At 63.5% G+C, this 11,128-nt stretch overlaps 2 protein-coding genes across 2 annotated transcripts; one reads left to right on the top strand and one right to left on the bottom strand.

Moving 5' to 3' along the window:
- Positions 1 to 406: 406 nt before the first annotated feature.
- FSTL3 (follistatin like 3) lies at positions 407 to 5,354 on the top strand. The gene is made up of 6 exons (XM_007460416.1): positions 407 to 509; positions 1,858 to 2,043; positions 4,232 to 4,407; positions 4,441 to 4,465; positions 4,981 to 5,208; positions 5,299 to 5,354. Exons 1-6 carry the CDS (start codon positions 407 to 409, stop codon positions 5,352 to 5,354), a joined length of 774 nt encoding a protein of 257 aa, XP_007460478.1.
- Positions 5,355 to 7,538: 2,184 nt separating this feature from the next.
- Positions 7,539 to 11,128, bottom strand: PRSS57 (serine protease 57). Its single transcript, XM_007460450.1, has 5 exons — positions 11,107 to 11,128; positions 10,628 to 10,781; positions 9,516 to 9,660; positions 8,885 to 9,139; positions 7,539 to 7,751 (listed from the first exon to the last, which is right to left on the bottom strand). The coding sequence occupies exons 1-5, from the start codon at positions 11,126 to 11,128 to the stop codon at positions 7,539 to 7,541; spliced, it is 789 nt and encodes a 262-aa protein (XP_007460512.1).

The raw sequence follows: 11,128 nt of genomic DNA, 5'->3' as shown, positions 1-11,128 counted from the left end.
ACGGGGAGGACAGGCCAGGAGTCCAGAGCACACTGGGGCCACCCCAGCGACCACATGCAGACCACGACGCGCACGGATCCGCAGACGCGCTCCCCTTGGGTCACCGGCCAGTCCCCCAAACGCACGGCGACACCTCGAACTCACAGCCACCAGCCCGGCTCCCGGGTCGTGCCCCCGCCCCCCACCAGCTGCCGCCCACATCGCGCGCGACACTGCCCCGCGCCCCGCCGTCCCCGCGCCCCGCCCCGGCCGGCCCGCCCCGCCCCGCCCCGCCCGCAGCCCGAGGGACCTTTATAGGGCGCGCCGGCCGCGCGCTGGAAGTGGTGCCGCCGCCGCCCTCCCTGCAGCCCGCCCGCCCGCCGCCCGCGCGTCCGACGCGGGGGCCGCCGCCGTGTCTGCGTCCGCCATGCGTCCCGGGGCGCCGGGGCCACTGTGGCCGCTGCCCTGGGGGGCCCTGGCGTGGGCCGTGGGCTTCGTTGGCTCCGTGGGCTCTGGGGACCCCGCGCCCGGTGAGTGGGGCGGCCGGAAGGGGCGGGCGGGGCGGGCCACCCACGTGGGCCTACTCGGAATGCGGGCCTGGGGGGCGAGGTCGGGGGGCGCGGCGGCGGTGGTAGAGAGCGGTGACCCGTGGTGACCCGTGGCCGAGGCAGGTTGAATCTGGGAGGGCTTGAGGCTCCCCTCCCCCAGCCCCAAAAGGCCCAGAGGAGGGTCACCAGGAGGTCAGGAGAGCAGATGTGACTCCTTCACAATTTATTTATCAAGAATCTAGTCACAAGAGCTGCTGACAGTTATTGGGCGCCTAGTGTCTGCCTCTTCCGTCCTGGAATCCACGCAACAGCCCAGTAGTGTGGGCACTCTTCTGCCCGGTTTCCAGGTGGGGAAACTGAGGCACAGGGTCACACAGCTTGTAAGTGGCAAAGCGGGGATTTGAACCTCGACCATCCGGGTCCCGATGCTCCAGAAAGGCAGGGCTGGGTGGCTGGACTCAGGACCTCCAGCTGGGGTCTCAGATTTTCCGTGGGTCTGGTTCAGGCAGACAGGTCATTGGAATCTCACACCTGCCACTTGCGGAGGTGCCGGGGAAGTCACATCCCCACTCCTGGCCTCAGTTTCCCCTTTTATACGGGGTGCCAATGTGTTGGGCTTCCCAGACCTGGTCCCTGGGAGGCGCTCAGCACAGAGCCTGGGAGCTCCATGGAATGGGGGCCGTGGCCACCCCCGCCCCCACCTAACGGTGCAGAAACCGAGGGCCATCTGCCCCCCACCCCACCCTGCAGCCCCACCCCAGCCCCGCAGTGAGGGGAGAGCCAAGCCCCCTCCCCGAAGGCCGCATCCCCGGGGAGACAGTGAGCTCATGCGAGGGGAATGTTCCCGAGTTGGAGTGAGTAAGAGGCGGGCCAGGCGAGGGGGGGCTGCTGGGCGAGGGGGCTCCGCGTGCCCTCGGGCGCTGTCTAGACAGAGGGCAGAGGCGGGAGAGGCGGCTCCAGGGCCCGCTGACCCTGACACGTCCAGCTCCGGGCTCGGGCAGGATGCCAGGCCCATCCTGCCCGGGATGGGGGCCTGGACCCAGGGGGGAGAGGTTCCCAGGAGGGGGTGGGGTGGGTGCTGGAGCAGTGTTGGGGCTGGAGCCCAGAGAGGAAGGGTCCCCAAAGAATCTGCAGCCAGGGTGGGGACACCTGTGCAGTTCTCTGCCCCTCCTTCCCAGGTCAGGGGCAGATTATCCCCTCCATAATTACTGAGCACCGACTGTATGCATCGCCATGGGCCGGCAGCTGGCTGGAAGGCCAAGGCCTGGGTGTGGGGAGGGGCACCGGAGGGCGCCTCTGGCCACGTGGGAACTGGCCCGCTTGTCCGCAGGTGGTGTCTGCTGGCTCCAGCAGGGCCGAGAGGCCACCTGCAGCCTGGTGCTGAGGACGGACGTGAGCCAGGCTGAGTGCTGTGCGTCTGGTAACATCGACACCGCCTGGTCCAACTTCACGCACCCGGGGAACAAGATCAGCCTCCTGGGCTTCCTGGGCCTCGTCCACTGCCTCCCCTGCAAAGGTGAGACCCTGGGTGTCGGCCGCAGGCCAGGGTCACAGGGTCAGAGGCGGGACAGCCGAGAGTGAGCCCCCCGTCTTGGGGGCAGGCAGAAGCTTGAGGCTGCCGGCACGGGGAATCCCAGGCTCAGAGAGGGGTTGCGGGCCTTCAGGCTCCCAGCTTAGCCACCTGCAGGTGAGGATTCAGGAAGCTCCAAGGAGTCCCCTGTTTGGATTCCAGCCTCTAAGCCCTTGCTCACGAGGAGCCCTCTGCCAGGGTGGCCTTTCCCACCTGCACTGCACCTGGTGGATGTGCTCACACCTAGCTCCTAGGAAGGTGGATTTTCCCCGACTGGCCATTAGGGTTTGTGACCCCACACTCAGTGTTCCCAAACACTTATCTGCCCTTGACCCCGCAGATTCCAGGGTCTGGGGTTGGGCTTAGCTGTGGTTAAACAGCTGCATGTTTAACAAGCATGTGCCTCTGCACCATGCTCTGCGAGATGCTGTCTCCCCCATCAGACTAGCGGCTCTTTGAAGGCAGAATGAGTGAATGACTAAGTCAAGACATCGTCTCTGCCCTGGAGAAGGGGTTGGGGACTTTCCCAGCTCCCTGTGCAAGGCTGAACCTGCAAGGACCCAGAGGGCGCAGGGGGGCATGACCTGAAGGAGGTGGGCTCTAGAGCCAGGGCGCTGGCGGATGATGAGGAGTTCGCCAGCTGGAGAAAGCATGGGGGAGAGCATCAGCAGAGACCACGGCCTGGGATCAGACCCTGGTGGGTGGAGTCAGGACAGGGGCACAGGGAGGAGGCTGTTGCTGAGGGCTGCAGACCTGCAGGCCAAACTGAGGAGCCTGACTGTCCGCTGGGATGTGATTAATCCCAGATCAGCCTGGCTGGGTGGTCCCAGACTCAACTGCCACGTGCCCTGGCTCCCTCCAGAAGCCCCTCTGGCTTCTGGGATGAGGACAGACTTCAAAAAGTGCCTGGCCTGGGCATGAGACGGTCCAGGACCCCCCTGCCCCACCCCCCACCTTGTCTGGCCTTGGGGACAGGAACTCAGCCCTGCCACTTCTGTTCTTGCTTGCGTGAAGCCACCCCGGGGGAGCGTTTCCAGATGTGCGTGTGGGCGGGCAGCATGGGAGGCGCCCAGGTGCAGCCCACATGCCCTGGCACGGGGACATGGGGCACGCCAGCTAGTAGTCTCTTAGGAGCATCCATCATTTTCTGCTCACCCTGTAAGATGGGTTTCCCCATCAGCCCCACTTTACACACAGGGAAACTGAAGCTGAAACATCAACTCGAGCTCAGAGACGGCCCTCCAGACCCACAAGCCACAGAGCTGGGGGGGTCCATCGGGTCCGGCCTGGAGTTCTCACGCCGAAGTGCCCTGGCTGGCTCCAACTCACAGCTGTGACCGTTTCCCCCTTTTGTAAAATGACGACAAAACGGCACCACCTTGTGGGGGCAGATGGGAGGCTGCACTGGGCCTGGGAGGCCAGAAGCAGCCGTTAGCCGGGCCTGAGTGGGGGGCGGGGATCTCAGGGAGAGACTTGTTTCCCTACCTGAGAAATGGGGCTGCGGGGGGCGGTAACCCCTGGTTCGGAGGGCTCGGGCTGTGGGAGGCCCCCTCCTCAGGAAATGAGCCTCAGACCAGGCCGACGCCCCGCCCTCCCTGACACCTCCTCCGGGGAGGTCCTGGCAGGCACGGGGAACAGACGCTGCCCGTCCTCCCCAAACCCGCGCCTGGACGGGGTGGAGCCCCCCGCTCCCCCCGCGGGCTGACGCAGCCGGTCCCCCGCCGGCCTTCCCAGAAACGCGCGTAAATCAGGGAACAGACGTCAGCCCGAGCGGGTGGCCCAGCTGCGGAGCGAGAGCTGGACCGGGGGCGGAAGCCCGTTCCTCCCGGACCCCCAGATTCCGGGCAGAGACCCCCCTCTCGCCCACACTGAGCCCCGCCCCCCGACAGAAGCCCGGCCCAGGAGCAGCGTCGAGTCCGTGTCCACCCGGGCCGTGGCTGAATCTCGTCCCTAACGGTCCCGCCCCCAGACCCCCAAAATCAGTCTCCTCCCCTGTGGGCCCAGACTCCGGCCCGCCCCTCACTCCGGCCCGGCCTCTATCCCTCGGAACAGGGGGCGAGGGCGCGGGGGGCTCTGAGGACCTCCGGCCTCGGCCACGCGCCCCAGCCCACACGTGTGTGTCCTCTGTACACAGATTCGTGCGAGGGCGTGGCGTGCGGCCCAGGCAAGGCCTGCCGCATGCTGGGGGGCCGTCCGCGCTGCGAGTGCGCGCCCGACTGCTCGGGGCTCCCAGCGCGCCTTCAGGTCTGCGGCTCGGACGGCGCCACCTACCGCGACGAGTGCGAATTGCGCGCCGCGCGCTGCCGCGGGGCGGGGGGGAGGGGCGGGGCCACCGGGCCTGAGCATCCTGTAAGAGGCCGCTGCCGCAACGCGTGGGGGCGGGGCCCTGGCAGGAAGGGGCGGGGTCTGAAATCCAGGGTGTCCTATTATGTCTTACGGATTTGGGCGGGCTAGGCGGGGTGGCACCCCACCCACCAGCCCTGCTCCCAGGCCTTGTGCTAGGCGGGGCTTAGATGGGAGCTCGTGGGCGGGGCCTAGTGAAGGGAGTCTGTTGTCCCGCGAGAGTGTCACTGGATTAGGTCTTTTGTGGGGTCATGAATGAGAAAGAGTTGGGTGCAGGTTTGGAAAGGGGGTTCTGGGGCTCATATGGGGTGAGAGATACGAGTGTGTGAGTCAGAGAAGCTTACTGGTGCAATCAAAGAGGGGGGGGATTGAGGGTGGATCTGGAGTGTGGGCGCGGTTCGTGGAAGGGGTGTGGCTTCTGGTGCAACAAGGGGGCCGCGTCCGAGGGTGGGACCCTGAGGGCGGGCTCGCGGCGGGGGCGGGGCCTGTGGCCCAAGTTAGGAGGAGCGCCCCTGACCCTCCCCGACGCCCCACCTGCAGAATCGTGCGCGCACGTTGTGTGCCTGCGGCCGCAGTCATGCGTGGTGGACCAGACCGGCAGCGCGCACTGCGTGGTGTGCCGCGCGGCACCCTGCCCCGCGCCCTCCAGCCCCGGCCAGGAGCTCTGTGGCAACAACAACGTCACCTACATGTCCTCGTGCCACCTCCGCCAGGCCACCTGCTTCCTGGGCCGCTCCATCGGCGTGCGCCACCCGGGCAGTTGTGCAGGTGCGGCGAGGGGCGGGGAGCAGCGGCGGGGTCGAGCCCCCAGCCTCTCTCCGCGCTCGCATTTCTCTTTTGGTCCCTCCCACTCTGCAGGCACCCCCGAGCCGCTAGATGCTGAGTCGGAGGAGGACGAGGAGAACTTTGTGTGAGCCTGAGGGACCGGCCTGGGCCTGGCGTTCAAGGCAGCCCCGTTTTATTTATTGCCACAGCAGAGTCTAATTTATGTCCACGGACACTCCTCAGAGCCTGGACCGGGACCATTTTGGGAGCCCTGTTGCCCCCCGACGATATCTTGGAAGGACTGGGGGAAGGAGGCCTGGGAGCAGGGCTGGTGGGTGGGGTGCCACCCCAGACCTAGGTACCCTAGTGCCCAGGAGGACCCCACGCTTCTGCTTCCTCGGGGATAACTCTGTTCATTGTCGCTGCCACCGAGAGGGCTGGGGATTTCCTGCCGGCAATTAATGAAGAGGCACCCTGGCCTCTATTGATAGAACAGGGACCAGGGGGTGAGAGGGGGTCCACGGCCTGGGTGTGTAGAGATGAGCCTCAGAACATGACCAGACCCCAGACAGGCCAAGGAAGCAACCACTGTCCCCCACCAGCCCCAGGGTAACCAAGGGGCTTACCTTCCCTCTCCCTCCAGCTCCCAGTGTGTTCTGTGAAGGCCCCTGAGAAAAGCCCAGCTTGTCCCCAGGGACAGGGTGCCATCTGGGCCTCGGGACACGGGACTTGGGCATGGAGAGGCTGTTTCTGCCCAGAAAAGGGCACCGTGTCCGGTGGTGCCCGGACCACTTAGGGTGGGACCCGGTGGGGTCCCTGCTCACCCACTGGCCCAGGATGGAGAATAGACACCAAGACCCACCGCACACCTGGCATCCTGGAGCCGTGTGTCTTGAGGGGCACCCCAGTGCCTGCTGCCCCGTGCACAAGTGAGGTCCAGACCCGGGACCCTCTGTCCCCCGCATCCTGCCCTGGCCACGCCTCTAAGCCCAGTTCCCAGCTGAGCCCCCCCTGCCCGCCAGCTGGGTTCCCTCCATCTTCCTGGGCTGTTGCTCTTTGTCACCTCCCTGTGCCTGTGTGTAGACTGGAGGTTCAGACCAGGGTGGGGGCCCAGCGGGGCAGGAACCCAGCTCCCCGAGTTTGGAGCGAGGAGCACAGGCCAGTGGGACTCGTCCGTGTCCTTCCCAGCCTCCAGGAAGTGCCTTACCTGTGACACCTGGAAAAGTGCCCTTGAGCAGTGGGTTCGCCCGAGCCCCCGACAAGGCAACCTCCCCCGCCCTGGGGTCCTGCCTCGCCTGCCAAAGAAATAAACACTGAAAAAGCCACTTTGGATGTCCAGGCCTCGGTTTGCCCGCCACCCCTCTGAGCCTCTGCGCCCCCCACTTTGGTAGGGGGTTACCAGCCTGGGTCCTGGGGTGCTGTGGTGCTGGTGCATAGGGTGTTCTGGAAGCATCCAGCGCAGGGACACAGGTGTATGTCCTTGGAGTGGCCACTGCTCGACTCGGGGCCTCAGTGCCCACCTTTAGGCAGTGGGCGGCAGCCGAGGTAGAACTGGGGCAGGTGGGGTGAGGGTGAGTGGGAGAGTCTTGGCCTTTATGGGGCAGGGGAGGGGAAGAGGGGGGTCAAGATGGCTTAGGGCAGCCCCAAGAAGCCACCTGGTTTAGGGTCCAGAAGTGGAGGCCTGGCCCGGAAGGGTTGGAGGTACCATAGTGACACTAACACGATTAGTAAAAGTACCAGCTGGGATTCCCCCAGCCTTGCCGCCAGCCGGCCACCATTCACTCAAAGCGCTTTTCAGAGGGTGAGCCAGGCCAACCTGAGGCCCCCCACCCTGAGGACCAGAGACCCTACACCCTCCGGCCTCGGTTTCCCCATCTGTGGGTGGGGTTGGCTGGAGGGCAGAGGAGTGGCGGTCCAGGTAGGGACCAAGGCGGGGAGGCTGTCCCAAGCTCGGGCTGTGAGGCGGGGTGGGAAACTCCAGAGGGGTCAGCGCGCGGGGCGTGTGGGAGGGTGGAGAGGGGCCCAGGTCCTATGGCTCAAGGTCCCTCTGGGAGGGACCTTGGTGGAACTGGACCCTCGGCCACGCTGAGGCCAAGGAAAAGCTCAAAGACGTGCGCGGGCCCTGGAGGCAGGCCATCGTGTCCGGTGAGCCAGTTAACGTTTATTGTGTTATTTTTGCCCTTTCTGTTTGGAACTGATTCCCCCCTATCCCACCTACCATCCCACACACACCAGGCTTCCTGGGGTTTGGGGGCCCATGGACCCTCTGCCCCAGCCACGGAATTTTCCAGGCCGGAGCTAACCTCATCTTGTGCACCCGGCGCTGCTGTGGTTCAGGCAACTCCTGCTGGGCCCCCAGTGGTCCTGGGTGGGGGGCTGGGCTGGGGGCCGTGCGGGCCCCGCCGAACCACGTCCCAGATCCAGGTCACGAAGGCGGACACCAGTGTGTACACGTCGGGGGTCTTGGGGTCGCCGCACCAGAGGCCAGAGAAGGAGACGAGGCCGTGGGCCCGATTTCTGCAAACGAGGGGCCCCCCAGAGTCTGCCTGGAGGTGGAGGCAAAGGTGAGGCCAGGGGTCCCTCTCTGGGCCTCACTTTCCTTAAAGGAGCTCATACGAGTGAATCTGAGAAGGACCCTCCCTGCCTCAAAATCCTTCCATGGCTCCCTAGAGCTTTTACAGCAAAGACTAAGCTCCTCACCTCAGCCTTTAAGGCCTAGAGGATCCAGCCCCCACCCACTTGTCTGCCCTCCTCTCTCCCCCGACTCACTTGGTTTCAGCCATGCCAGCCTGCCTTGCTCCTCCTGCAGCAAACCAAGGTCCAACCTCTAGGCTTTTGCATATTCTTGAGACCCGTTACTGCCCCCTGCTGGACACTGCTTGTATAAATACACAAGTCGGCAGCACCTTGTGCACTGCACAACTTGCGCAGCTGTACACAGCAGCTCTGTGACTGGTCTCTCTGCCTGGCATGCCTCCCCTCAGATCTTCTCAAGGCCCCTCCAACTCTCAGAAGTACTTTCCTCAGAGAGACCTCCCGGAATACTCACCATAAAACTCCTGCTTCCTCCTCTCCCCTCACCTCCCCACACCTATCACCCTAATTGTCACCTGGAGTCAGCTCTGACCCTAAGAAGTAGGCCCTATTTGTGTGACAGTTTTACAGATGGAGAAAGTGAGGTCCCGAGAAGTGAGGTGACTTTTCTAAGACCACACATCTGGGAAGTGGCTCAGTCTGGACGTGGACCCAGGCAGTTGGGCTCCAGACTCTGAACCACTGCACTCTCGTGGCTGGAACAAAAGACACCGCCCCCCACACACACACACCTGGGCTGAGTTTCTTCCTTGGCACCGGGGCCAAATTTGCCATTAATCCATACAAGGGCTTAGGAGCAGGAGCTTCTCCCTTGAGATCTGGACTCTTTTTTTTTTTTTTTTTTTGACACTGCTTTTAAAGACACAAATCTGTAGCTCTTTGTGCCGTGCGCAACCCGCACAGCCATACATGGCATCCCTGTGACCCTGGGCAACTCCGTGCCCTTCCAGGGCCTTAGGCGAGGCCCATCTGGTCAAAGGTGAGCTGGGACTTAGTTCCCAAGGCTCTGCCCAGCTCTGACCCTCTCTGTGGGCCTCAGTTTCCCCACGCGGTAAGCAGGCAGGACAGAGACTGAGTGTCTCACCGAGCAGAAGCCACGTCGCTGGCGGTCCCCACTGTGGGTGCAGAGCATGGCAGGGCTCAGCTGCCCCCTCCAGGAGCTGTTGCAGATGTCCAGGCCCAGCACGCGGACCTCGGCCTCCATCAACACAGGCGGCGGCTCCTCGAAGTCGGACACGGAGCCCCAGCCAGCCACCTTGCACCGTGTCCCGGCCCTGGGTGGCCTCCGTGACAGCCCCAGCAGCCCCACTGCAGGACCCAGGATGGCAGAGCTGTTCAGCTGCAGGGGGAGCACTGAGGTTAGGCGCCCCCACCGCAGCCACCCGCCACTGCTCCTGCCTGTTTACCTTTCTGGGTTTCTTCTTGGCCTCATGGAGAGAAGTCAGTGGCAGCCGTCATTAGGCCGTCAGAAGGCCACCCCGCGCCACCGCCCGTCAGGCCTCAGATACCTCAGACCAGGACTCTGGTCTTCCCCAGCCTCCAGGCCTCCAGGCTCAGCCCCTCAGCTGCCCAAAGGGTCTTTCTAACGAGCCTCTCCTTCCCTGCTCTGAGCACGGGTGCTCACAGGATCCCAACAGCTGATTTTAAACAAATCAGGCCATCGTGGGGGGGCCGGGGACCCGCGTCTGGCTCTCGTCCCCCACGCAGCGTCTCACCTGCAGCAGACAGATGTCACTGGTGTGGGTGGCCGGATTGTAGTCGGGGTGCATGAAGACAGCCGAGATGCTGAACACCTGCTGCGTGGCCTCTGCGGTGTGCAGGTCGTGGGCCCCTAGCACCACCAGGCCCGTTCGGGGGTCTCTGCGGGGTGGGGAGGGTGGTTGTGAGCCAGGCTGGGGTGAGGGCCGCCCGGCACGGGGCGGGGTCTCTCCCCACCTGCCAAGCAAATCCATGCCATCCTCACGCCAGCCTGTGATAATAAGCGTCACGTTTGTTACCGTTCCACCTCAATTACGGTATTAACTCCAATCGCAGCAGTATTAATTTAATTTAATTTTTTTTGGCCCCGCCGTGTGACCTGCAGGATCCTAGTTGCCCGACCAGGGATCGAACTCGCTCCCCCTGCAGAGAGACCATGAAGTCCTAACGACTGGACCACCAGGGAATTCCCACTGCAGTACTTTAAAAAAAAAAATTTATTTTATTTATTTATTTATTTTTGGCTGCATTGGGTCTTCGTCGCCGCGCTCGGGCTTTCTCTAGTTTCAGCAAGCAGGGGCTACACTTCGTTGCGGTGCCCGCGGGCTTCTCATTGCGGTGGCTTCTCTTGTCGCGGAGCACGGGCTCTAGGCACGCGGGCTCAGTAGTTGTGGCTCGTGGATTCTAGAGTGCAGGCTCAGTAGTTGTGGCGCCCGGGCTTAGTTGCTCCGCGGCCTGTGGGATCTTCCCGGACCAGGGCTTGAACCCGTGTCCCCTGCATTGGCAGGCGGATTCTTAACCACTGCGCCACCAGGGAAGCCCCTGCAATATTAATTTTAATACTTATAAGAATATACTTAGAATGAATATAATACTCATTATATTTATTCTAATTCCCACCTCAATTATAGTATTGCCTCCAATAATTTCAATATGAATGTTAGTAATCGTTATAACAATATGCTCAGGACAAGCAGAACGGTTATTACATCGGCTTATGGTCACGGCTGCTGCTCATTCCCTATTTCTCCTGCCGCCCCCCCATCCCTGATAAACTCCCCAGCTGAGAGGCCTGTCTGCACGAGCCCTCGCCCTGCCCACACCAGGGCACCCCCTCATCCTGGCTCACCTGTCTCTGAAGCAGTGGGCGGCTGACACAACCCAGCGGGTCCGCAGCAGGAAGCCTCCGCAGTGGTGCTGGCCCTGGAAACTCACAGACGCCATGTAGGGCCGGGAGTGGGGGGTCACCTTGTGGCCCCCGATGATTCGGGACGCCCAGGAGCCTGCAGGCAGGGTGGGCAGCGAGTCAGGGACAGGGCAGTATGGGGTAGGGGTCAGGCTGGGTGGGGAAAGAGGCAGAGATAGACACAGAGATGCCCAGAGAAGGCCGTGGAGTTTGCCGGGAGAGGGGCCGGGTGCACTAAAACCTGGGCCCGGGCCTGGCCGAGACCCCAGCTGGGCCTCATGCCCGCCTCCCAGCTGAGACCCGAGAGGAACAGCCATGCAGGGGGCTGAGTAACTGACCACATGGTGCTACCTGGAGCTTCCTGGGTGGGGCCCCTGTACGGAGCTCTGATGGGCTTGGTTGGGCTACTCGGGGGTCCTCACCTGGGGGCCTCATGAGCAGCAT

This window comes from Lipotes vexillifer, unplaced genomic scaffold (genome assembly GCF_000442215.2).
Source record: "Lipotes vexillifer unplaced genomic scaffold, Lipotes_vexillifer_v1.1 scaffold225, whole genome shotgun sequence".
Lineage (NCBI taxonomy): Eukaryota > Metazoa > Chordata > Mammalia > Artiodactyla > Lipotidae > Lipotes > Lipotes vexillifer.
The sequence above is the reverse complement of the archived record's forward strand: the minus strand, read 5'-3'. Positions and strand labels throughout refer to the sequence as shown.

Bases quoted from the DNA above. Each gene is read 5' to 3' on its own strand.
- PRSS57 (XM_007460450.1), bottom strand. From the start codon at position 11,128: ATGCTGCTCATGAGGCCCCCAG. The intron at 9,140-9,515 runs GTGAGACGCTGC...CTCCCCCTGCAG, and splicing joins GTGACATCTGTCTGCTGCAG to CTGAACAGCTCTGCCATCCT. The intron at 7,752-8,884 runs GTGAGACACTCA...CTCCACCTCCAG, and splicing joins AGCGACGTGGCTTCTGCTCG to GCAGACTCTGGGGGGCCCCT.
- FSTL3 (XM_007460416.1), top strand. From the start codon at position 407: ATGCGTCCCGGGGCGCCGGGGCCACTGTGGCCGCTGCCCTGGGGGGCC. The intron at 4,408-4,440 runs GCGGGGGGGAGG...ACCGGGCCTGAG, and splicing joins GCGCCGCGCGCTGCCGCGGG to CATCCTGTAAGAGGCCGCTG. The intron at 5,209-5,298 runs GTGCGGCGAGGG...CCCACTCTGCAG, and splicing joins CCACCCGGGCAGTTGTGCAG to GCACCCCCGAGCCGCTAGAT.